At 41.5% G+C, this 24577-nt stretch overlaps 1 protein-coding gene across 3 annotated transcripts in view; it reads left to right on the forward strand.

The window, feature by feature from the left end:
- Window positions 1-24577, forward strand: part of RNF38 (ring finger protein 38) — a 112397-nt gene that overhangs the window by 47565 nt on the left and 40255 nt on the right. For 2 of the 3 annotated variants that reach the window (XM_040580191.1, XM_040580193.1), the window contains exon 2: window positions 9794-9864. In XM_040580191.1, coding sequence (XP_040436125.1) covers window positions 9794-9864 — 71 coding nt within the window. Of the gene's footprint in view, window positions 1-9793; window positions 9865-15044; window positions 15366-24577 lie in introns of those variants that run through there. The other variant, XM_040580194.1, reaches the window with a different exon arrangement.

A 24577-nucleotide genomic window follows, 5' to 3' on the forward strand; every position in this document is an offset into this window, starting at 1 on the left:
TCCTGTAATACAGCAGCTAAAAGGAAGTATGTTTTTGTGCTCTAGCTACAGAGGTAGTGTGTTTCAAGCTGCAATTTAAGTTGATGTCAGTTCTTCAGAAAATAACCTTGGAATTATTTTGTTGTGAGAGAAGATCTAAGGACAACAACTACTCAGACAGGAGGAACTGATTCCTGTATCGTTCATTTGGTTCAAGTACCTGTCTGCCCAGTCCAATGGGAATAACCTCTTGTGAATCTGTAGACCTTGTCTCCAGCAGCATGGGAATTATCTGCACAATGATAGGTAGATCACCCCTGAAGAAACATGAGCTGGTTGTGGGAATAAACAAGTTTTTGGACAATTGTTATCTTCCCCACAGAAAGGTTGGCATATGTGTTGGGTGGTATTTCTGTATGTCCAGGGAGCAGTTGAGATGGTTCAGATTTATGTATCTTTTATCAGTAATCCCACAGGCACTTTTATCTCCTGACTTTCTTTTGAAAATATCCTTTCAAAAACGGTAAAAAGGAGGACCCTAGGAATTACTGACCAGTCAGCTTCACCTCTGTGGTAAGCTGTGTCAAATTATATGGATCAGAGGGAGGTGATTAGAGAGCCAACATGGCTTCGCCAAGGGCAAGTCTATGTGTGACTCACCTAGTGGCCGCCTACAATGGGGTGACTGCATCAGTGGACAAGGGAAGACCTACAGATACCATCTGTCTGAACTTCTGTAAAGTCTTTGATGCTGTCCCACGCTGGACCAACATTCTTGCTGCTAAACTGGGGAGATAAGGATGTGGCGGATGTACTATTTGATGGATAAGCAACTAGCTGAATGGCCATGTCCAAAGAGTTACAGTCGATGGCTCAGTATCCAAGTGGAAACCAGTAATGAGTGGTGTCCTTCAAGGATCCATGCTGGGACAAGTACTATTTGGTATCTTCATCACTGACATAGGCAACGGGATTGAGTGCGCCCTGAGCAAGTTTGTGGGTGACACCGGGCTGAGTGGTGCAGTGGATGGATAGGCTTGCAGGAAGGGATGCCATCCAGAGGGAACCTGACAGGCCTGAGTGGGCCCATGTGAACCTCATGAAGTTCAGCAAGGCCAAGGGCAAGGTCCTGCATCAGGGTGACTCTAATCCCAAACACTGGTGTGGACTGGGGGATGGATGGTTTGAAAGCAGCCCTGCAGAGAAGGATACTGGTGGGTGAAAAATTAGATGTGAGCTGGCAATGTGCGCTTGCAGCCCAGAAAGTCAGCCAAAAAATGCAGCATGGCCAGCGGGTTGAGGGGGGTAATTCTCCCCCTCTGTTTTGGTCTCATGAGACCCCACCTGGAGTGTTGTGCCCAGCTCTGTGTTCCCCAGTACAAGAAGGACATGGACCAGTTGGGGTAGGTCCAGAGGAGGGCCACAAAGCTGATCAGAGAGCTGGAAGACCTCTTCTATGAATAAAGACTGAGAGCGTTGGGGTGGTTAAGCCTAGAGAAGAGAAGGCTCTGGGGAGACCTTACTGCAGCATTTCAGTACTTAAAGGGGGCTTGTAAGAAAGATGGGGACGCATTTTGTACTAAGGCTTGTAGTGACAGGAGAAGGGGCAATGGTTTTAACCTGAAAGAAGGTAGATTTAGGAATATAAGGAAGATATACAGAAGAAAGCTCTTTACTGTGGGGGTGGAAAAACACTTGAACAGGTTGCCCTGCTGTGGATGTTGTGGAGAAGTTGTAGATGTCCCATCAGTAGAAATGTTCAAGGTCAAGCTGGGCTGTGCTTTGAGCAACCTGATCTAATGAAAGGTGTCCCTGCCCATGGGAGGATAGACGAGGTGATCTTTTAAAGGTCTCTTCAAACCCAAACCATTTTATAATTCTTCAAAATTTGCTTGTGCCCTACGGAACGTGCACCACAGTGGATTTCCCTGGTGGGCACTTGTGCAGTCATCTGATGCAGGGCTTGCAGCTGCAAATTCTTAAATGGTCTAGTCTCGATTTACTGGTAATCTTCCATGTTTGGCACTTGCGTGAGATAGCCAGAAAGGTGTGATTTTTATGGAGTTCATTCCTCAGAGAGAGGAGGATACAAAGATAACAGAGAAGGAATGGTCTAACTTCATCCTGTAATCAAATCTATTTTTGAACAGCTTCTGTTTGTAAACAATGTATATTAAATACTTGTGATAGAAGTTTTACTCTGGAGTAGCAAAGGAAGTGGGAATGATGTTATAAACAATGTCATATTGTATCCAAATTGGAGAAATGGCTTTTAAACTTCTATTTTACAGTAGACCTCAATTGAAATCTTAAAATGCCTTGGGGGGTGGGGAATAGTATATACTTGTTACCACATGCATAATTGTGGCAGCATTTTTTTAGAATAGCCTTATCATAACGGATTAGAACTTCCTGTATGGTACCACTTCAGGAAGATCACTTCTTAGTCTTAGATCATAGAGACTGTCCTCAGTCCTACTTTAGTCTCTGTGATGAAACAGCTTATTTGACACAAGTAATATTTTTACCTTACTGCTTTATGTAGTTTGGTTTTGTCTGATTGTGTCTTACTATTACAAACCAAACTCAATAACCTGCTAACAGGTTTTGTAGATGCTTTGCTATTCTGTGTAACCTCATCAGTTACACTTCATCTCCTGACATTTTGAGTACTAAGAGTACCAGTAAAATATTGGTACTGTGTTTATGGGTGTAATGGTATTTCTGCAGTAACCTAATTTCCTGAAGGTTTATTGCTGCTGTAAAATTTTTCCCTGGATGACTTCTTGCTGAGCTGTTCCTTGAATAAGCAGGGAAAACCTGATCCCCAGAGCAAAGCACACAGCTGTCAATAAGCTTACGGAAAATGTTCCTTGCTTTTGTATGTGTATTGTAAAGCTATGAAAGACAAACTTTTAAAATACTAGTTTTACACTTGCATGAAATCCAAAATAGAATCTGAGTAATGTTTGAGTTGAAAAAAGCCAACAGTAAGGACTTAACTTCTGATGTGTTTCAGTATCTTTTTAAATTACAAAGTTGAATATTTGAAGAATGTTCCAAAAGGCTGTTTATGTATAGTAGTTCCATTTTTCTAGGGATTTTTACAGTGCATACAGACAGAATTTGTAGAAGTAAACATGAATTCTGTAACACCTTTGATTTCAAGAATTCTTTAAATGTTGGGAGGTACGTTCTTTTTATTTGAAGCTTGGCTGAATCTGATCATTTGCTCTCGGCATGCCTGGTCAGTATAGTTTATGGCTATAAATCTTGTATGGAAATAATTTTAATAATTTGGCAATGAAACTATATATGCTCACTGAAGGCCTATGCTTATCCATTAATACTGCATTGTTAGCTGAGGAAAGAACTTCTCATTTACTTAATAGCTGACTTTAGCTGCAAATCTAGAGTATGTGGAGAAGCAAGGTTCTGATGGGTTGGATCCCTCAGACACCGTAGTGTCTGAGACACTCAAATTTCCACACAGATACGTGCTCAACTTAAAAATACACAAATCTTGTAAGAATTTGGACCTTGCAGGGTGACATTGGATGGCTACCACAGCAGTGGCCTCTCTTTGCATGAGACTGCTACAAAGGGGATAAAACCGTGTGGTTGAGCCTGTGGGTTACCGGTCCGTCTGAACTGCAGTTGTTTCCACTCTTCCCTAGAAAAGATGAAGCCACTAAAGTCAGTGCAGAAGGAGGAAGGCAACAGCTAGGCCACAGTGGGGTATGTGGGGTTATATTCAGACTGCTGCTATGAGGGTCACATTGTGGACAGTTGCTGGAGTAACGAGTCCAGTTTGTATGAATAAACTTTTATTCATTTAAATTGTAATTTAATTTAATTTAATTTAATTTAATTTAAAAAAAATACATTTAAATTGTAATTATAAATTACAAATTCAAATTAATACATTTAAATTGGATGGTTTTTGTTTGAAGTAAGAACATTTATGCAGATTTCTAGAGGCACAGCAGAAAACAGGTAAAAAGCTCTTTCTTCACTGCTGGTTTATCGATGAGCTGTTTATGAAGCCTAGTGGCCTGCCCCAGTATTCAGGACTTTTGCAGTGTTAGTTTTGCTTCTTTTTTAAGCTCTGGGGTTCCTCTCTTTTTCTCCTAAAATACCTGCAAGATGTCGTTCAGTCAGAAATGTTACTACAAGGTACACTTAACTTTCCTGAAATAAGCATCGGCCCAGGTTTCATTACAGTTGTGCTGTTTTCATCCCTTTTCGTGATGATTATTAAGCACGTAGTGTGTTTCCCTGAAAGCTGCAGGAAAAGGAGAAGCTGAGGGAGCTTTTCTTGCAGACTCTTTATCATGCTTTCTGATGTTTGGAAAATACAAGTTTTCACAAGGTATGTGGAAATTAGGACAGAATCTCTCAGCTGGGCATTGTAGCAGGGGAGAGGGGATGGCAGGTGTACCAGTGAGGCTGACTGGTGTCAGGGAGTTGGAAGGGAAGACCAGAAGTCAGAAAACACCACCAGACCTACACTGTCTGCAGTTGAACAAGAGCGTGGCTTTCTTGGGAAGTGGAGGAAGTAAGTTCAGGAAGTATTTTAATTTTTTTCTTCTCTAGTGACTTTGGGCTGCTTTCTGGCTAGGATGTCATCCAGAGTTTTATCACAGCCTCTTAGATATGTATATTCTATGCTCAGGACTTGCTTAAAAGTTAGCAACAGTGTGCTGTACCACACAACTGAAAAATCCTAGCTTTTCCCAGTGTGTAATAAATTCTTTCCACAACAGAAGTTAATGTGACCACAAACCTCTGGGAAACCTATGGAATTTCAGTTTGTTGGAGTCCATAAAAAGGACAGTGGAGGAGATGAGGGAAGAATGGCAATCCTAATATGCATTCTATGCAGCTAGCAGAGCTGCAACCCCCAGGCACGATGCAACGTGTTGCTTCTTCATGGTCTGATTTGCATGTGTAGGAAAAAAAAGTCAGTATGTTCTATAAGACAGTTGACCTAGAGCCATCTCTTCCCTGACCAGCCTAAGTAGCTGTATCATTTCTTGAACTCCCCTCCAACTTTTTCATTGTAATAGTAAACCATTGTTTACTTTTAAGTAACTTCTTCACTGCCATTTGGAGGCTCTTGAATTAGAAGGAACATCCAAAATCTAAATAGCATAATTAAAAAATAAATAGCAAACAGAGGAGTATTGTTGACCAGCCGATAATAGGCATCTGCAGGAGTAGTTTGCATTACTTTTTCTGAAAGTTGAGGCTCTTAGGTCAGAGATAATTTAACCTCTTTATTATCTTGCATGTTTTCAAGTAGGCTGGCCATCCATGGCTGTATCTCACTAGAATTTTATACTCCACTCAACTCACAGGCATTTTAAAGGGAGCGGTTAATTAGGAGTCGAAACTTGCTCCAATTCAGGCTTTGTTTCCATGCATTTGCTACTCAGCAAACTCTAGTTTGAAAACCTAATGCTTACCCCAGAACTCTTCTAGTTCATGCAAATTAGTGAGGGCTCAACAGCATCGCTCTGGATAAAGTACGTTTGATGGTACAGGTGTCATACAGAAATGTTTTCCTTATCAGACTGGTGCTAGGGAGGGGAGGCAATGAGCGTACTAATCAGTATTGCTCATTTAAGCAATGAGATACTTGCAGTAGCTCTGAGACGACTGAACTAAAAGGACTGAACTCCCAGATTTTTTCCTCTTGGACTAGCGTTGTGTGAGTTTGGACTGTTTAATATTGGCAGGCATGAAGCAAGCCATTCAAACTTGATGTTGATTATTATTTTATTACGGTGCACAAGTTAGGCAGAGATCATGAAATTCTGAAGATTCTTTCTGCTGTTCAGTTTAATATGTGGGTTTAGAAAGGAAACAATCCCTTTTTCCTGTGGTATCTGGGGAGCATAGCATTCTTTCTTAGTACAAAAGAACTGATGTTTTTCCCTGAGTTCAAGACGTAATTTAAGCAGAGTATCTCAGTTTGATTTGAAGGGAGTGAAAAAGAGTGTAACTGCGTTTAAACAGGTAAAAGGCAGACTCAGATTTCTCCTGAAGTCTTTCAGATATAGTCTTTGAGATATAGATACACGTACACACACATATATACAGATGCATGTTATGTGTACATCACTTGAAGGGAATTACTCTATACTCTGTCCTGATACTGGTAATGCTGAAGGGGTGGCTGATCTGATGTTTCATGGATGCCTGTTGTCTCTTGAAGGTGTTTCAGCCTAAACTGAGGCTACAGTTTTGTCGCCTGGGTATTAGAAGATGAGAGTATAAATAAACAACCTGACTCTTGTGTTACATAGCAGGGAGACTCCTATGGATTGTGGGAGAGAGAGAGTTCTGGCTGGGATTTTGCTTGACAAGATGATTGGTATTAGACCTCACAGTTGCATCTCCTGAACACTACAGCAAGGAAGTGTGTTTGGGAAGGTGCTGTGGGCAGTGGCCCATGTGCCACATTCTGTCGCTTACACAGGAGCCTTACTGGCATTTTTCACCACTCTGTGAGCTTTGTAGCAGAGAAAATGCTTCAGTCAGAATTAAAGCCTTGCTTGTAATAGCTTTAGGATCTGCTAGCCCCCAGGTACAATTATTCTTGAGTCGGTCTGAAATTCAGTGTAGATTTGGGGATATGAAGGTAGCTTAACAGTTTCTATTTACTCCCTGCAGTCAGGGCAATGTAAATTGGCTTACAGTTCCTTCCAGTCCTCCAGCATGGTTTCCCTGTTAAACCACAGTCAAAAACCGTTTGCATAACTCATCATAGATTGCATTATTGTGGAGCAGAGTCTTTAGCTCATAATCCCCTCTGTCAGTGCCCCTAGATCTGTTACCTCTGCTGCCCACATTCAAGGGATTGCATTATCAATGCTGGTTTTGAAAGAAGCCCTTTTCCAAGGCTGCTTTTGGTGAGGCTGTTGGTGAGATCAGACAGCTAACTGGTGCAAAGCAGCAAAATCTTTAAAATCTTCACTTGACTGTTCAGCGATCATGTCTTGTATCTTCCTATTGTACTGTCGGGTACTATTAAGTAGCTGACCAGAAATGAAACACATAAGAAGACCATGAAAGACCCTGTTTAAAAAAACCCTATATATTAAAAAGAAAGCATTGCCATATTCTCTGCTAAGTGCATTTGGCTGTTTGTGGCTGTGTTCATGGAACAGTTGAGTATGATTGCAACATGTAGATAAACCCCAAGCTGGCTTTTTTTTTTCTTGGTAATGCGGATATTGTTAGAATTGAAGCTATGGCAACCTGACACCTAATGGGCTGCCAGGTGTCCTACATTGTATTTACTAACTGAAAGCTGTACTATTGCAGCTGTGTTGCTGCTGCTGGTACCCATCGTGGCTAGAACAAAGCCAGTTTATCATTGTAATTGTGTATGTGATTGCTGTCCCTGAAAAGCCTATCTGTAAAGCCTGTCATGTAGTCTGTAAGGCAGGGTCCACATTGATGAGTTGGATTTGGTGGAGAGCAAGTTTTAGGTGATGTTGAGGTTAGATGTAGCCTCTGAACCACTTCTAGAAATTTCTTTCATTATCCACTGTGCATTCATAGATGATCAAAACAAATTTGTATGTACTTGTGTAATGTGGCATAACTAAACTGTTTTCATTATTTGCTATCTTTTTTATCTTGGATTAGTCTAAGAGGTTGTATTTTAGGTTAGTTCTGCCTCTGGGGTAATGAACAGAAACCTGTCAAACCTTTGCCTTTGAGCTTGAATAGATTCCAAATTTCAGGAAAGCATATGGACTGTTCCTGGTGAAAACACTTGTGTTCTGCGATTTGTCTAAATCACATGGGAAGGGAGCTTTGCATATTTTGAACAGTTTAAAACTGGTTCTTTTTTCCCTTTGCACCTTGAAACTTAAAATGTATAGTGATTTCTTCTCTGCTCTCCCTTCCTACAAAAATACACAGCATGAGTAGGCTCTACTGCTGTTCAAGCCAGTTCAGGCAGAGTCAATTACTCCTATGGCAAAATAACTTCTCTTCTGTGAGTGATAAGTCAGAAAGAAGCTAGTTTTATGAAGCTCTGTTTGGCGGAAAATACTTTTTTTTCAGAAGAATAACTGTCCGAAAAATCAGCTTGCTTTTTTTTTTTTTTTTCTCTTCCCAAATTGTCAGTTGTCAGTTCTGTCTGAAGAGGCCAGCTAGGCAGCTAACTCACTAGGAACTCAGGAACTCCTGTCTTTAAGCTCTCTTAATCAGTCTTTACATCTGCATTGATAAAAGTTTCACCAAGAACCTAATTGGCATTCCATATGTGATTTGATGATAAAAGTCTTGATTGATATACAGATAAAACTGCAGATGGAAGTAGTGTTTTGTCCAAAATCATCAGCTTGAGGTTAAGTGATTTTTAATTTTTTTTTCTTTCCCTCAGTGAAAAGAACTAAATGAATCTTCATGTTTGCCTAAGAACTATGAAAATAACCAGATTAGTTTCATGTTTTTATGTGTCTTGCTGGTTGTGTTACAGTCACAAAAGGCCCTTGGACTGACTGTTGTTAATTTGTCTTTTCCAGGATTCAGTTTACGCAGTGCATTATTTCTTGAACTTTTTTGGTGATTTTAAGGTAACTGGCTTCTCTGGAGTGCAGAGTAGTACAGACGTGCAGGTGAATTCTCAGAAGCCAGAGTTTTGCTGCATCGTGATCTCCAGCAAAAATTTAAACAGGCTATAACTTACACAGGCTATGGCTGGCTGCCTGTTAATTAAATAATTATCATCTTTGATTAGTTGTGTCCAGGTTGAAAACAACACATGGACTGCAAAGCTTTATAACAAACGTTTTGTGTGGAATTTGGTGTAAGTGTTACAGAAAAGGACTACTAGTATTTCAGAAGTCTTAACAGAATGACCATAAGAAACTTGTGAAGAAAAGTTCTAGATGGATATTCTGTAAGGAAAATCATAAAATGGTGTAGCTTTAGAAATCAGACTTTTTTCTTCTTGCTGTTTAAAAATTGTTTTGCTCGGTATTTGCAACTGGACAAGGAAGAAGTCACCTTAGGGAAGCATAAATTCAACAACAGTGGTTATGCCACTCCTGTACTTTCTAAGCAAGGAAGCAGCACATGAAATAAAACTTCACAGTGTGAGTAAGAGTTCTGTTAATCTGTTTGAGAATCTGTGTGGATGCAATCAAACTTCAGTTTGCCTCCATCCTGGGACAGAGGTCTCAGGAGTGGGGTAAGCCTTTGCAGAGGTGTGCTGTCCCTTTTTTTCTAGGCGTAAAGAAACCTGTGGCAAGACCTTAAGCAGGCAGAAATTCCGCTACAAACAAAATTGATAAAATTAAAACTTCTCTGCTTTGACCTTGGATTTTTCCACTCACTTTTGTTCTTAACATATCACTGGAAAGAGACAGCTGCTTTGTGGTTTCCCAGGGCCCTGAAAATTTTCTGTAGTAAGGTATATGGGATAGGACTATATTGGCTAAATATGAAGTGTGTAGCTTCTCCTTATTTACACGTGTTGTGTATGTACTGCACTGCGTATGTTTGTTTTGGATTGATGAATTAGTTCTAATTTTATTCTGTTTAAACATTGAGAAAAAAACATATGTGAAAACATTGTTGGTACACTGTGCAAAATGTCTCTCGGTTGTGTATTCTGTTACCAAAATTAAAAGCATTACTTGTGAGACGTAGCAGTTTGGCAAATAAATGTCTCTTCTATGTGGGGAGAAAAGAACATTTGGTACATTTGTTTTTCTTTTTAGCGTTCACACTATTTGGGTTATCATTTTAATGATTTTTTTTTCTCTTCCCCCCCCCCCTTCTTTTGTAGGTAGCATTGGTACACCCTTTCAATGCCACTCAATCCATCAAGATCACATTTGTAATGATGACAGTGACAAGGTGAGGCTTACATAAATGTTTCCTTCACAAGATGCATATACATTAGGTATTTTTATGTATTGCCTTTACTATACAAAGATAGATTGTTTTGCAGGTATAGCTGTCAATTTTCAGCATTACTCTTTGAGCTGTCTCTAGCATACTAAGAAATTTATTTTATTCAAGACAATCTTTTAGTCAGAAGAAATTTGTCTTTAGTACTGTGTTTTCCTTTTTGCTTATATTCATTTGCTATTGTAAACATTTGTAATTTGCCGTATTGACACCCTTGGTTAATAAAGAACAGCAATGTTACTGCTAATATTTAGGTAATGTCTTGTTGCTTCTGACTTCAGAGGTTAGAGCCTAGCTAAGTATTCAAAGCTTCTTTGCAGTAGCTGTATTTTCCTGTTTTGGAGTTGGGAACTTCATGTTTCACAGATCGGAAGCTTTTGTTCAGTGCTGCAGCCTTAAAATACCAGTCTGTCTAGTAGTGTGCAGGCATTTTCATAACATTTTTTTGACACATTCTCAGATTAGCTTGCTTTGAGTCAGTGGAGTGCTGGATGTTAAATGTTCAGTGAGACTTGGATCAGTAGTGTAGGTGGCATACAGAAGGGAGAAGTTTTGACATTGAACCACTGGTACTGTTGATGATTTTACCTTAAGCTTTACTGTCCATAACTAATACAAATGGGTTAACATTAGTTATCATGTGTTACATTGTTTGCAAGTATGACACTTACTACTAGTAAACCAACTTTTTGGCTTGAGGTGCCTGGAAAAGGGCATGTATTAGTCAAATTGTAAATTACCTTTCTTGGGAAATGGGGTGTGACCTGTATGGCAGTGCCTTGATAAGTGCACAAATCCTTGTATGCTGTAATTCCAGAATAAATTAATTTCCTAGTTGTTCCAGCTTATCCTAGAGCAAGGCTTGTCGTCAGCGCAAGATTCTTGTACGGCTCTACTGCCTTTTTTTCTTTTTTCCCCTCTTGCTCTTCTTTTCCCCTCTTCTTTTTTAAAATTTAATTTTATTTTTAAGTATCATCCTAGATTTGGGGCCTGGTTAAACCTACAGATAATGGTCAAACATGCTATCCAGAACATGGCAAAATTATTATTAAGTTTCCAGTTGATTAACTGGCTAACCATTTCCAATAGTATTCACTGCTTTGGTTTTTGGTCCCTCTGCACTGTGTTACTAGAAGATTCTTGGGTGAGGAGCAGGTGCGGGAAGTCTACTTTCAGAGCCATCCTAAGTGCACCAGCTCAACACTGACGTTCCCTTTTATTGTTCATACTTTTCTCATTACAGGCAAGATCACCTCTGTGTTAGATTGATTGTCTTCCCTTAGTTTTATTTCATGTCAGAGTAATTAAAACTGGTTTAAGTCTTGTTGGAAATTCTGTTAGGTGCTTCACAGGTTTGGGAGGAGGGAGTGGGAAGGGGTGTCACAGATTACCTGATTTAAATTTCAGAACACTGCATATAGCCTTTTAAGTTGTTTGGCACACCAGCAACACCTGCTTCCATATTAACAGAGGAACTGGGCTACAACTTTACTTTTTTGAATATTGAGGGATGGTGGGAGAAAACAATCTTTCTCATTGGTATTGATTCTGCACCAAATGAGAGTTCCCCACTGTAAACACTGACTAAAGTGGAACTAGTATAAAAAGGAGAAAGAATGTGGTTTGGGTATATTTCAAAGATACATATTCCCTCAAATATCAGTTTTATTTGGTAGGAGCTTTGCTTTCTTTGTGAGAATACGTGAAGCTGTTTGCCTTGCATTTTATAGCAAATGCTAGCTGATCCTTTGATTAAAATGGGAAAAACAGTAAACAATCTTCAGAACAGACGTCTGTACTTTTCTCAGACATACCACTGAACTCTGTGCTCATTTTGAAATAGAACATAGAGCACTAAGGCTCAGTTAGTGTCATTGGGAGGTATAGGCCAACTGGATGTCTGTTTTTTCTAATTTTTATGAGCTTGTGTATATAAATATACTTTTTTTTGTTCTTTTTTTTAAATCGGCAGTAGTGCTTCCTAAGAGCAGCTGGTTACTATATGAGGGTACAATTGCAATTCTATACCACTCTTGCTTTTATTTTACATACGCCTATATTTTTGGTTAGTTTTTGAACTGGTTATTAGTTTCCAGTTCTGATTTATTCTGCCATTACAGAGTGACAGGACCTGTTCATTTTGGTAGGAATATAATTTAAAGATGAAATGCAGGATTTAATTGATCTAAAATCTAAAAATTTTGATTTATTGTTGGACATTTTTGTATTGATTCTAGAAACTTTGAGAAGCATGCCTTCAGAATAGTTTGACTTCTATTTGATTAGTTAATATACATTGTTTCAGTGAAATAATTTACTGCTCTCTGCCTGACCGTGTGTAACCAAGTTTTGAGTTACAGAAGAAATGGTAGAGGATGGTACTTGATGGGCAAACTGCATATATTTTACAGTAGGTTCTCTCCACAAGCCTTCATTTCCTAGACAGCAGCATGAGAAAAGTTCCACACCACACATGCTAAAGGAGTGTTGCAATCTTAATGAAAACTATTCCCAGGCTTCCACTCCAATTACTTGATTTTGTTGACTTTGAGAATCGTGAATTCGTGTTCAGTGACAGCAGCAGGAAACCAAAGTGTTAAAATTTTTCATGTGTGGACTCATTGCATTAAGAAGGATATGACATTGTTGAGAGCATTTTCTATAGTACTAAGAACCTGTTTAATTTCATAGCACCAAAACTAGTACTTTGCGTGTTGTCTTATAAAAAGATGTAGTTTAGCGTAAGGTAAGAGTGCGTTTCCCATCTTACTTGTTTCTGCAAAGTGATGATAATTGAAATATATTTTAAAGTAATTGTTTCTTTGGACATGGGAGCTTTTAAGCCTTAGTGCACGAGTCAGGGGACCCTTTCTTGATGTTTGTAGTTTCTTTTATTTTGCTTTGAAGTATAACATGCTGTATATGTTTAATACCTATGATTTTTAAATTAGTGAAATACTTAAAGCTGAAATTGTTGTTCTTAAAATAATAAAAAACAGAACTGAATAAATTTCTTTGTGGAGCACAGCATTTAAGGAAAGTTATTTATAACAAGGAACTATTATTCCTTGGAAATACTACTTTTTCTTAATGCCCAAGCAGTGGTTTCCTACTAGCGTTAAACAGAGGGATAGATGGAAGTACACTATCCTTCAGAGCCTTTTAATCATACTCAGTTTATTTAAAAATATTTTTTGTTCTATGGGTGGTTTGCTGAAATGGAAATGAAACTTAAGTGATGCAACTCTTAACTACTCTTGGGACATTGCTTTTCACAGATCTTAATGAAGTTATGTATTCCTTAGTTCTCATGTAGTTAAAAACCAAATTGACCACCCAGTAGTAATGGGGGGTGGGGGTGGGGGTGGGAGCACCATGGGAGCAGTCCAGTGGAATTTTTTCACTACCCCCAAGGGGCAGGAAATTATTATCATTTCCTATTACAATTTACCTGGCTTTAATCCTTTTAAACTTACTGTCATTTATTTTCATAGTATTACTCCTATTAGATTTGTGTTCTTACGTATGTAAAGAATTTCTCTTTCCTTGGTTCTTACTACCTGAATACATAACTGCAGTATTTGATTCGCTATTTCTAACCTTTACATTTCCCAATTATAGTTAACACACCTTCCTTTACTTTGGTAATTTCTTGTTCCTGAACTTAACTGTCATTTGCCTGTCTTGATGGGCGCCCAGTTCTCAGTCTGTAATCCAGTTACTCTTTGTAAAGATGTTTTTTCACAAGAGAGGTTTAAAAGTTCTAACACTAGGGGAAAAAAAAGAAATCTACTTCCTCCCTGCTTTGGATGGTGCAGTCGTGTAGGATAAGCCTGACAACACTCATCTGTATCTGAACTCATAATGATTCACGAATTCAGTTATTTTAAGGTCCATCACATATAGTCTATATGCATCCCTTGTGGGGGATGTGTGGCAGGCAATACATAGAAAAATGGGAATAATAGAAGGAATTTCAGTTTCAAAACTGGAAAAAATTCTTCCTGCCCGGTTCGGACAGCACCAATCCTGCCTCTTGGGGCGGCTGGCCTCTGCCCCCCCCCCCGCACAGCCTCAGTTAATTCTTCAGCCCTTCTCACTGCACACCTGGCAGCTGTAACGATGCAATTTACTGATTTTAAACTGCTTTTATGCCCAGTGAAATTGTGTCCTTTGGAACATTAATTGTTTATATCTACAGCAGATGGCTTATTCTGTTTTCCTGGATTAGATTCGGGGGAGGAAGGTTTGAGAGGTGGGCACAGCCAGGGTGAGGGTCTCGGTTAAGGGAACAAGCCCGGGTGAGTCGGTTCTCTCCGCGCCCGGTTCGTTCGCTTGCTGAGCGGCTGGGCCCCGGGAGCGAGCCTCCGCGGTGGCAAGCGCCCGATCGTGTTTCTGACTCATCAGCACGGGACGTGGCTCCTGGGGCTTTTCCCGGTTTTCCCAGCCCGCCTCAACCCTCCTGCCTGTCAGCAAGGCATAGGGAAGCCCCGAGCCGCAAAGTATGAGCTGGAGCAGGCAGCGGGCGCCCGTCGGCGAGAGGCTCATGGCTTTTGTGACGCGGCCGAGCACAGACTGCGCGGCGCCCCCGTCCCGGGGAGACCCCACGGGCGGCAGCAGCGCGGCGCCCCCGGGGCGCGGCCGTCCCGCGGCGCTGGCTCCTGCCCCCTCCTGCCGGCGCCGCTTCCCGCCCGGCGCTTGCAGCTCGCCGCGCAGCTGCCCGCAGGCCTGCCGGCGGCGGCCCATTTCGGTGCGAGCTGCGGGGAACGGAGCCGCGGGGCGGCTGTCGGCCCCAGGCGGGGGCTGCGCTGCGCCGCCGCCGCGCGGGAGGGGGGAGGGGCGGCCCGCAAACCGAAACTAAAAGAGGGCGGGGCCGGGCCTTCGTTCCGGTGCGCATGCGCGGGAGGCCTCGGGCGTGCCGCGGGAGGGAGGGCTGCCGGCCCCGCCTGCTCGTCCGGCCGCGGCGGTGACGTACGAGGCCGGCCTCCGCCGCCCCCTCACCCCCCCCGCCGTGCAAACAAAGGACGCCCCGCGTGGTCGCTCGTGGGGCGGGGCGAGCTTCCGAGGGCGGGGCCGGCCCGGCTGGGGAGTGACGTCACCGGCCCCCGGAGACGGCGGGGAGCGCGCGGGGCCGCGAGGCCCCGGAGGAGCGGAACATGGCGGGCGGCGGCGGGCGCGGGCCGCGGGAGCGAGCGACGGTGGCGCGGACTCAGGACGGGCGAGGGGCGCGCGCCCTGTGATCGGGCGGAGGCCGCCGGGCCGCCGCTCCCGGAGCGACCGCGCGGGCAGGCGCCGTAGGCCCGGCCCGAGGGGCGGCAGCGGGGTCCCCGACCGACGCAACTGGAGGCGGCGCGGGAGCCCCGACGGTGACTGCGAGGGGCGCGGAGGAGGCGGGGGCACGGCCCCGCCGTGCCTCGCGGCCGCAGGGACCGACGTGCGGACGGCAGGTAGGGGCGGGGGTGGGGCCTCGGCGCCCGGTGGCCCCGACTCGTCGGCCTGCAGCCCGGTGGCGGGGGGCGGTGTGCCGTTTCTCGGCGGCGGGGCGACTTCTCGCCGGACCCGGCTCCGCGGGGTCGCCGTTCGTAGAGGTGGAGGGCGGAGCGGGCCGCGCGGCCCGGCCGTGAGCCCGCTGCTGCGGAGCCAGAGCGGCCCCGGGCGGCCCGTGGAGGCCGGTCGTGCTCGCACGTGGGGCGGCCCGCGCGGTGGGCGAGAGCTCGGCCGGGTCAGCGGGGGGGCGCGGCGTCTGGTCCTGTTAAAGGTGCTTTGTCCGCTTTGGCAGAAGTTAGGACTGGAACCCCCAGATCAGCTGGCTTTCCAGGGCCGAGTTGCTGTGTGCTGCCCTCCAGGAGACAAGCGGGTTCGATGTGCGGCGTGCAAGGAGAGAGCAAGTGTTTCTGGAGCACCGAACAGCTGTTCGTCCGCCCGGCCTTCCAGTAAAGTGAAGTTTCTGGGCATCTTTAATCCTCTCCGTTAGTTGAGAAAGAAGCGTTCGGGGAAGCACTGATGTTGGCGAGCAGACGTTGTAGGGCATACTGTTAGTGCTTTACAGTATATATGAGTTAATTTTTATAACTGTGTAACATGAAGGGGATTTTTTTTTTAAACATAAACTAGAAGGATGCTTCATGTTTCCTCAAGAAGTCTATTTTAAAACCGTTTGTACGTTGAGATGTTTTTTAGAGCTGTCTGTTTTAAGTTGTAATTGTTTATAGCAAATAGTTTAGTTATTACTTGCGCAGAAGTTGTTGAACTCTAAGTCGTGAGGATGTTCATGAGTGTATAGCATTTGCATTTTGAAACCAATTTTTGAGGGTAGTATTTGGAGCAAATGCATATGTTTTGATAAGTTTTCAGATGTGTAGTGAGGCAACTGGAATGGTAAGATGAACAAGATTACTATTAGTGTGCTTTATTCAAGTGTTGCTTACTGCTTGAGCAGGTGTTGCTGCTAACATGCTTGTTCTTAAATGCTATTCACTGAAGCAACTACTTTGATTCCAGTTGCCAAATTTATGGTCTTTATCTACATCCCCAAGGATCTGGCTATTTGCTGGCCCAACAGATGCTTTAGCTGCTTTGCAGTGCTGCAAGAATGAAATACAGACCTTTTTTGCCTTCAAGGGGATACTGCAGCTGTGGTACTAGAAACTCACTGTTCTGAGAAAGAGGGGGAAAAAAACCCTACCTCCATTTGGATATTTGACATGTGTGGAAAGGGAAAGGAGGGTGCAGTCTTAGAAGATTGAATATGACACTGGAGAGCAAATAGGTCCCACAGCAGATTAGCGGATAGTGAAAGCTGATAATGTTGTTGATCTTGCTTAATCACCAAATCTCTACAAAATACCTTTATACGTACATAGAATAACAACGTGAAATTTTCCAGGAAATTGTTACCAGGAGGTAGTACATGTTAAGAGTGGTAATTGCAAGAAGAAAAGTGGTGTATAAATAAAAGGGGCTTATAAATTAGGCGTCTCAAGATTCTTTGATGCAAAACTGGTTTTGCCATCTTGCTGGTGTATAGAGTGGGTTAGATTTTATTTGATATGAATATGGTTCTCTTTGATTAATATTTTTTTTAAATAGGAGTATAGTAAATACTAAATTGAAGTTGAAAATTGATCAGCCTTTGCTGTGCACCTGCAGTGATACGGGAATCTCAGTATTTAATTGTCTTTTGTTTTTCTGAAACATACAGCTTTGGCTCAGAAGTAGACATCAGTGGTGTTGCTGTTGTGATTCGTGAAGGTCATGCATCAGCTTATCTAAATGCGTTATTCCAATGTGTGTTGTTGACATAACAGGAGATAACTTGTATGATTTAAATTGATATTGTTGATGAAGTCAGGTTACTTTTTCAACTTTACTAATAAAGTCTTTTAATAATCAAATGGTTTCTACGCAAGCTCTTATTAGAGTATAAAAATGGTGCAGTTAGGAAGTCAAGTTACATCTTCAGGGCTACTATTGAACTGAAGCTTGAATTGTAGTATTGTTGCATTTCAAAGCTTTCATATGTGTTTGTCCACGGAAACTATGTGGGCTAAATTGCAAATGAATCTAATGAGAATTAGAAGTCTTTGGCTTCTGAAGATTTTCTCACTTAATCTTTGCATGTAGCTCCACCATGGCCACCCCCTAACTCTAGAGGGGTTCAAAAGGTAGGAATAGGGGTACAGGTAGGATGTGAAATTTCACTTTTCTTATTTTTAGGCAGAGAGTTGTTTTGACTGTGGAGACTGATCCTTGAAACTTCTGGAAAGATACGTGTTTAACTTCACCAGTTCAGGCGGTAATGCAGCTTGTGCTTTCCTTCTTTATGTAAGCGTCTCTGTCAGGTTCAGTAATCTAATACAGCATATTTAAAGACTGTTGTGGGCAAAGCTTTATAGGTTTCTGATTTATCAGGATGTGTTTAGTGTTTTTTACACATCAGCTTCACTCGGGATTAGGTAGGTTCCTCTTTTTCTAAGCTCTTGAAAGATGAAGGAAACTTCCTTTGCTTTTTGGTGCCACCTACTGATTTCTGTTTGTCAGAACATAGAAAGCTGGGGCTTTGTCTTTAACGACAGTAAAATGCTAACAGCAGCAGCACTTTAAAAACAGTGGGAAGGGAAAAGAAAGAAAGGAAGCCCTTCTGCACCTTAAGGATTTTGCTGTCCAGCCACTTTGTTGATTGCAGTGGAACTGTTCCTCACCTGGTAGAAAAAAGGTTAAGCAGTATAAATCTTCCTCAGCTACTGTCTTCTGTAGGCATTCCAACTGTAAAAAGATTGGTGCCTTTGCTCTTGCCCTCTCAGAAGAAGAGAGACTTTTTTAATGTCCACAGTTCCTGGTTCTCAGCACATCTCAGATTTGTTGTCCTAGAACTTTTTACTTCCTGGTTCACTAGCAGTAACATTGCTTTCTGTATTGCCCACTTATGATCTCGGATAATATAAAAAAGTGTGGTGCTTCATGTGAGCACCACTTCATATGCTGTATTTTGCTTGCTTTCTGTTTAAGTAGCCCTTTTATCTTCTAAGTCTTGCAGTTTTGTTCATGTCTCTGAAATCTGTGAACACGTCTGTCCTAGGCAAATGCAGCAATTGTGTGAATTCAACCCTGTACTCTCTTCAGAACCTCTTATCTTACCATTATGGTTTGTCTTTGCCAGCTCTTTTTCTTTCACATTGCAGTTAGAGTAAATCATTCTGTGAGCACGGATGAGAGCGTTCATGGCAAAGCTTATGGTGCTGCTGAGCAGATGCTCTGTCTGGCAGTCTTCATGAAAGCTTTAGGAAATTGCCTTCTCTCTAGACAAAAATTAAGAACTTTGCTCCCTTATTTAGATTTTTTTTCTTCAGATTATCTGTGTTGGGATTGTTCTTTAAAGAAACTTTAATGTGCCGAATATTTTTGGTGAGCTGCGTTTTTGAAATCTGATTCTTAGAAATCAAAGTTTTTTGCAAAGAAATTTAAAACTTTTTGTTGTTAAGTACTGAGAGAGGGCATTTTTGTTTGGTGTCCTCTGTGTGTAAATCTGTTGGGAAGACATTGGAACTGAATGTGAAACAAGAGGGGAAATGAAGAGATTGGAAACATAAGAGTAGGAACGATAAAAGAGAGGATTCGTTTTAAATAACATTGTGGAAGGAACTTGTGAAGATGAATAGCAGAGTTCCAAGGGGATGAGTGTAGATTTGCGAAAAATGTTCACATGTGAACACAGAAAGCCTGGCAAGACCCATAGGCATTTTGTATTTGAATATCTACTGAGCATAGATTAGAGATCACATGTGAAGCTTTCATCCTTTTAATTCTCAGTTTGCTTGTGTCAGAGCACTTTTTCTCAAATTCTAATACAGAGACCTAGTATAGTGTTTATATTCTCTGGCTCTGCTTTCAATATGTGAATGTTTACCTGTATCAGTAGTTGAAATGTGCCTTGGGAGTTTCGTAACGGTGATGGTGACTTTGTTCAGGGTAGGGCAGAGCTTAAGACTGTATTAAAAAAATACACATCTCACTGAATTTCATGCATGCTTTAAATTCTCATGGGTTTTTTTGTCCTTTGTAAAAATCTGGGATGAGGTTTGAGAAGTCAGTCAGCAAACCATGCTTACTTGAGTGCATTCAGGGGAATGAGGCTTTTTTCCCTTCATGTATCATGTGGCTTGTTTTGTTTTGTTTTGACAAAATTTACTCTGATTGCCTGAAAAAAATAAATCCTGTTTTCTAAAGTAAATGAAAAGATCTACACAAGTCTAAGCTGTTTCTTGAAGCTGAAGACCTGAAATGTTTTCTCATTTTCTTCTTTTAGGTTAACTTAGCAGAAAATATAAATTCTTTGGTTTTGCTGTCTCCCATAATTCGTCACTTACATTAAGGGGACTGAGTTCTTTATCCATTACATCCCATTATAAGGATTATACATATGTCTAGATGACCTCTGTTAGATGACAGCCTCCCAATATGTGTATTTTGTAGGGGCAGAGGAACCAGCCGCTGTTGCAGCAGTTTATATGTTCACAGGGCCTGTGGTGAGTCTGATGCATGCAAAAATGAAGTTCTACAACCTGCTGGGGGCAAAAGGTGTGTTCAAATCCCAACTAATGGAGAAGAACAATTTTTTTCCTAAAGTTTTTAAAAACAATTATTAAATTATACAAGCTGTTAGTAAAAATGAAATGGCCCATGTAGGTTTAAAACAAGTACTCTATAGTGTGTAGTGCATAGTCTAAATACAGTGAACTTTAAAAGGAATCATAGAATCGTTTGGGTTGGAAAAGACCCCTAAGATCATGGAGTCCAACCATGAACCTAATACTGCGAAGTCCACCACTAAATGTCCCTGATGACCATGTCTACACGTATTCTAAATATCTCCAGGGACAGTAATTCAACCATTTCCCTGGATAGCTGTTCCAATGCTTCAACACCCTTTCAATGAAGAAAATTTTTCTGATACCCAATCTAAGCCTCCCCTGGCACAACTTGAGGCCATTTCTTCTTGTGCTATCACTTGCTACTTGGGAAAAGAGACTGACACCCACCTCACTACAACCTTCTGTCAGGTAGCTGTAGAGAGTGATAAGGTGTCCCCTAAATCTCCTTTTCTCCAGACTGAACAACCCCAATTACCCTCTGTTCCTGGTTAGACTTGTTTTCTAGACCTTTTATGAGCTTCATTGCTCTTCTCTGGACACTCTCAATATCTTTCTTACAGTGAGAGGCCCAAAACTGAACACAGGATTCGAGGTGCAGCCTCACCAGCGCCCAGTACAGGGGGACGATCACTTCCCCTGTCCTGCTGGCTACAGTTGTTCAGATCCAAGCCAGGATGCTGTTGGCCGCCTTGGCCACCTGGGCACACTGCTGGCTCAGGTTCAGCAAGAATCAGCACACCCAGGTCTTCTTCTGCCAGACAGCTTTCCAGCCACTCTTCTCTGAGCCTGTAGCGCTGCGTGGGGTTGTTTTGACTGCAGTGCAGGACCTGGTTCTCATTGCTGAACCTCGGCCCATCAGCCCAGCCTGCCCAGGTCCTTCTGCAGAGCCTTTCTATCCTCCAGCAGATCAACACTTACCCAGCCCTGTCGCGACGGAGGGAAGACACAGTCACTCAATATGAGTGATCAGCAGACTTCGTTTATTGTCCCTTACAGTCATCTTTTATACCTTGTTATAATTAGCTCATACATATTACGAAAGTTAAGGTCATTATTGGTTAGTTGCCTAAATACCAAGCCCGCCCCTAGTTTCTCTTCTGTAGTTATCTGTTCCCACCTGCAACATTCTTTTCCCACCGAAATCTTCCTGTTACTGTGTAACAAGAACAGCCAAAGACAGTGCATTTTTGCTTTACTTCACCTGAGCTGAGAGCGATGTGCATTGTTGTCCAGCCAGCTGGACTATGTCTATGTGAACTTTTTCAGCTAGCCCCTTATCCACACAGTGTCTGCAAACCAACTGAGGGTGCAACTCAGTCCCCTTGTCCAGATCATTGATGAAGATATTAAACAGAACTGGCCCCAACACTGAGCCTTGGGGCGTAGCACTAGTGACTGGCCACCAACTGGATTTAACTCCACTCCCCAAAATTCTTTGGGACTAGCCATCCAGCCACTTTTTTACCCAGCAAAGAATATGCCCATCCAAGCCATGAACAGCCAGTTTCTCCAGGACAGTGCTGTGGGAAGTGGTGTCAAAGGCTGTACTGGAGTCCAAGTGAACAGCCACTTAAAACAGGATCCTAGATATGTACTGTTGTTAAGGATGGTTCCTCAGTGTATAAGCACATAGTGTTCTTCAGTGTAAATAAATCCATTTTAACAAGAAATTGGTTAGTAAGATGCCAACCTTAACTTTATGCTCATTGAGCATACCGTGTGTTCAGCTGTTTGTAGGTGATACAGAGCATTTACTTGTCCTAAACTATATGAATGACAAAGTAAAGCCTTTGTATTTGTTTCAGCTGTGAAAGTTTCCTTTTATGTTGGAAATGACCTGGAAGAAAGAAAGAACAAATTAAGTGTCAGAAATTCGAGAAGCAGAGAACTGAAATACAGAGAGGAGCCCTGACACTGTGGTGTTGGAGATTGCTGGCGGGGTTACATACGACAATGGTTGCAGTTGTACTGTGTGCCACTTGGGACGCGTTGTCTCACTTGTTCTGTGGGATCTCCCCAGAGAAGAAGGAGATTGAAAAAGGTAGAACTTGGGAGTGCCTTATTCTTAGAATTAAATATCTTGGCCCTCTTTGAATTTGCAGGCCTGTGTTTAAATACAACTCTCTCTTAATTTTTGACAGCTCCTGCCACACCCCTAATACCAGTGCGTGTATATTGCAGTATTTTGAAGAAAATCTGTATTAACATGATAGTTTGGTCATATCAGGTAGGTAGGTAGGTTGTTTTGTGGATTCATGGCATAGTTTCTAGATTAAGAATATTTGTTGAGGCTTCAGATTTCTACCAATATGGAGTGACTGGAAGATTGTAAACTGTGGTATGTTCCTGAATAAATTAGATCCTGACTTTCCCCAGTTTCTGAGAACACATAGTACTGCATCATACAGAGATTTTTAACAGTACAGTGTGCTGAGCGGAGACATCTTTTGCAATACAGCTCCAGTCTTGTGACGACAAGTAAAGACAGTGTGACTATGCTCTACCACAATAGCTGTTATGGTATTATGCTAGCAGTCCTTTTCCTAGGAACACATTTGTAGTGCTGACTTGTGTTTGTCCCTGTTGAGGTAAGGACATCGGTTACAACAGTGTAAGTAACATTTATAGCACTGTAAAGGTAATCTCTTTGGGGGCTCAATATGTTAATTGCTGGTTAAAATGTATTCTTCTTTCAAAAATTGATTCATGCCTCTGTAAATACTAGTTCAGGTGCTTAGGTGGTAGTACGCCTCAGTTCAGCATTTGGATATCCTTTAACAGTTTGTCAAGAAATCTGGTCAGTGTAACATTTATTTACCTGAATAAGAAGTTTCAGTCTTCAGTGCTCAAATGTGATCTTGTCCATTTACATATATTGTGTTTCATATATGTGTGTGCATGCTTGTACACACACACACACGCATATATATAGTTTAATGTGAGGAAAAAATTCTGTAAGAGGAATGTGATTTGTCTTACAATTCTCTTAATTACCCTGTTTCTGTTGATGTACCTGTATGTTAGTTTCGCATGCCTAAATGAAAAGTCAGCAGTGAATATGTACTATACATTCAAACTATTTGTAGAGAAGACTTTGGTATTAAGACAACCTTGAGCCAGAATTCTCTTCAGACTCCTGTCACATCAGCTAAAGAGCAGAATTATTTTTAAAATTGAAAGCTTGATCTTTTTAAAATGTGGCTATATCTGAACACCTTTTCTTGATTTCACTACTTCCCTCTTGCCCTGGCATTGTTGTAAGTATCAATTTTGGTATGTTTTGTGGCATTTAAAGTGATTTCTTTGTAGTAATGAACATATTTTAATGGTACACATGCAAAGTTAAATGTGTTTCAGGTTTTGTACATAAGGAAATTAGCCCTCTTTCTGTAGCCACAAATTCGTGATTTTAATTTTTAAAAAAATCTCCTGTTTTATTTACATACAAATACAGGAGTTTAGGACTCTGTGTGCTAAGAAGTTGCTGTGAGCACCATCTCCTGAAACAGCATTTTCTGTGTTGTGTTAGGTGGTGTTGATGTCAAAACATGGATACTTTACTCAGATCTTGGTAGGCAATTTGGAGATGAACTCATATGAAATGATAAACTGAAAAAAAAAATTAAAAAATCAAATTGGGTACTAGTACTATTTCTTGCATAATTTTTGAGCTTTTCCATTTTAAGAAAGAAAGGTTACAAATACTTAGTGAGATACTATATGTAACAGGTTTTGCTTACTGCCATAGTTCATGTTAACTGCAGGAAACATCTGCAGAAAAAGCATAAATTATTTCCTATTTATTACCACCGACACGACTGATAAAGTTGAGTTCCAAACTGAGACCATAAGTTGTGATTTTAAACTAAAACTAATCTTCCAACAACTTTGTTCTTTAATAGGGAGGTGTAGCTGAGTTTTTTCCCTTACTGAGGTTTATCTGGTGTTTTGGGTTATCAGAGGTAATAATCCCTGTTTGGAAAAAATACCTTGTTATGATGTAGAAAGTAGTCAATATCTTTGTGGTGAGTTCAGCAGCACTGACATTGCTTTGATTAATTTCTCTGAAAAATGATTGCAAAATCTTTTCATATTTCAAAGGATTCTTGTTTGCATGCAGCAAGTACTGCAAGCAATAGCAAATACTAATAAAATCCAATTTGAAGAACTTTTAAGATGGCTGTGTGTTTCTTTGATTCTTAAACCTGCTTTAGTATTGGAGAAGGAGGTACTTCAGATGTGATATATGGGTTGCACTGTCCTTTTTGTATGAGCAGTAGAACTTGAAAACAGAAATGTGTATCCAACTAAACACAGTTTGCTTCTTTTCTTGCTATTGAGTGCTGCAGTGTGTCAGATAGGATGCCAAGATTTTTGCATTTTTTTAGTGTTCTTGAGCATTTTGCGTTCACATGCAGCAAAGAAATATTCCAGCATTTAGTATGAGAAATTGATATTTAAGAATCAAATTCTTAAGACTGTGTAAAATATTTACTGTGTATAACTTC

This window comes from Falco naumanni, chromosome Z (assembly GCF_017639655.2).
Source record: "Falco naumanni isolate bFalNau1 chromosome Z, bFalNau1.pat, whole genome shotgun sequence".
In the NCBI taxonomy this organism is placed as follows: Eukaryota; Metazoa; Chordata; class Aves; order Falconiformes; family Falconidae; genus Falco; species Falco naumanni.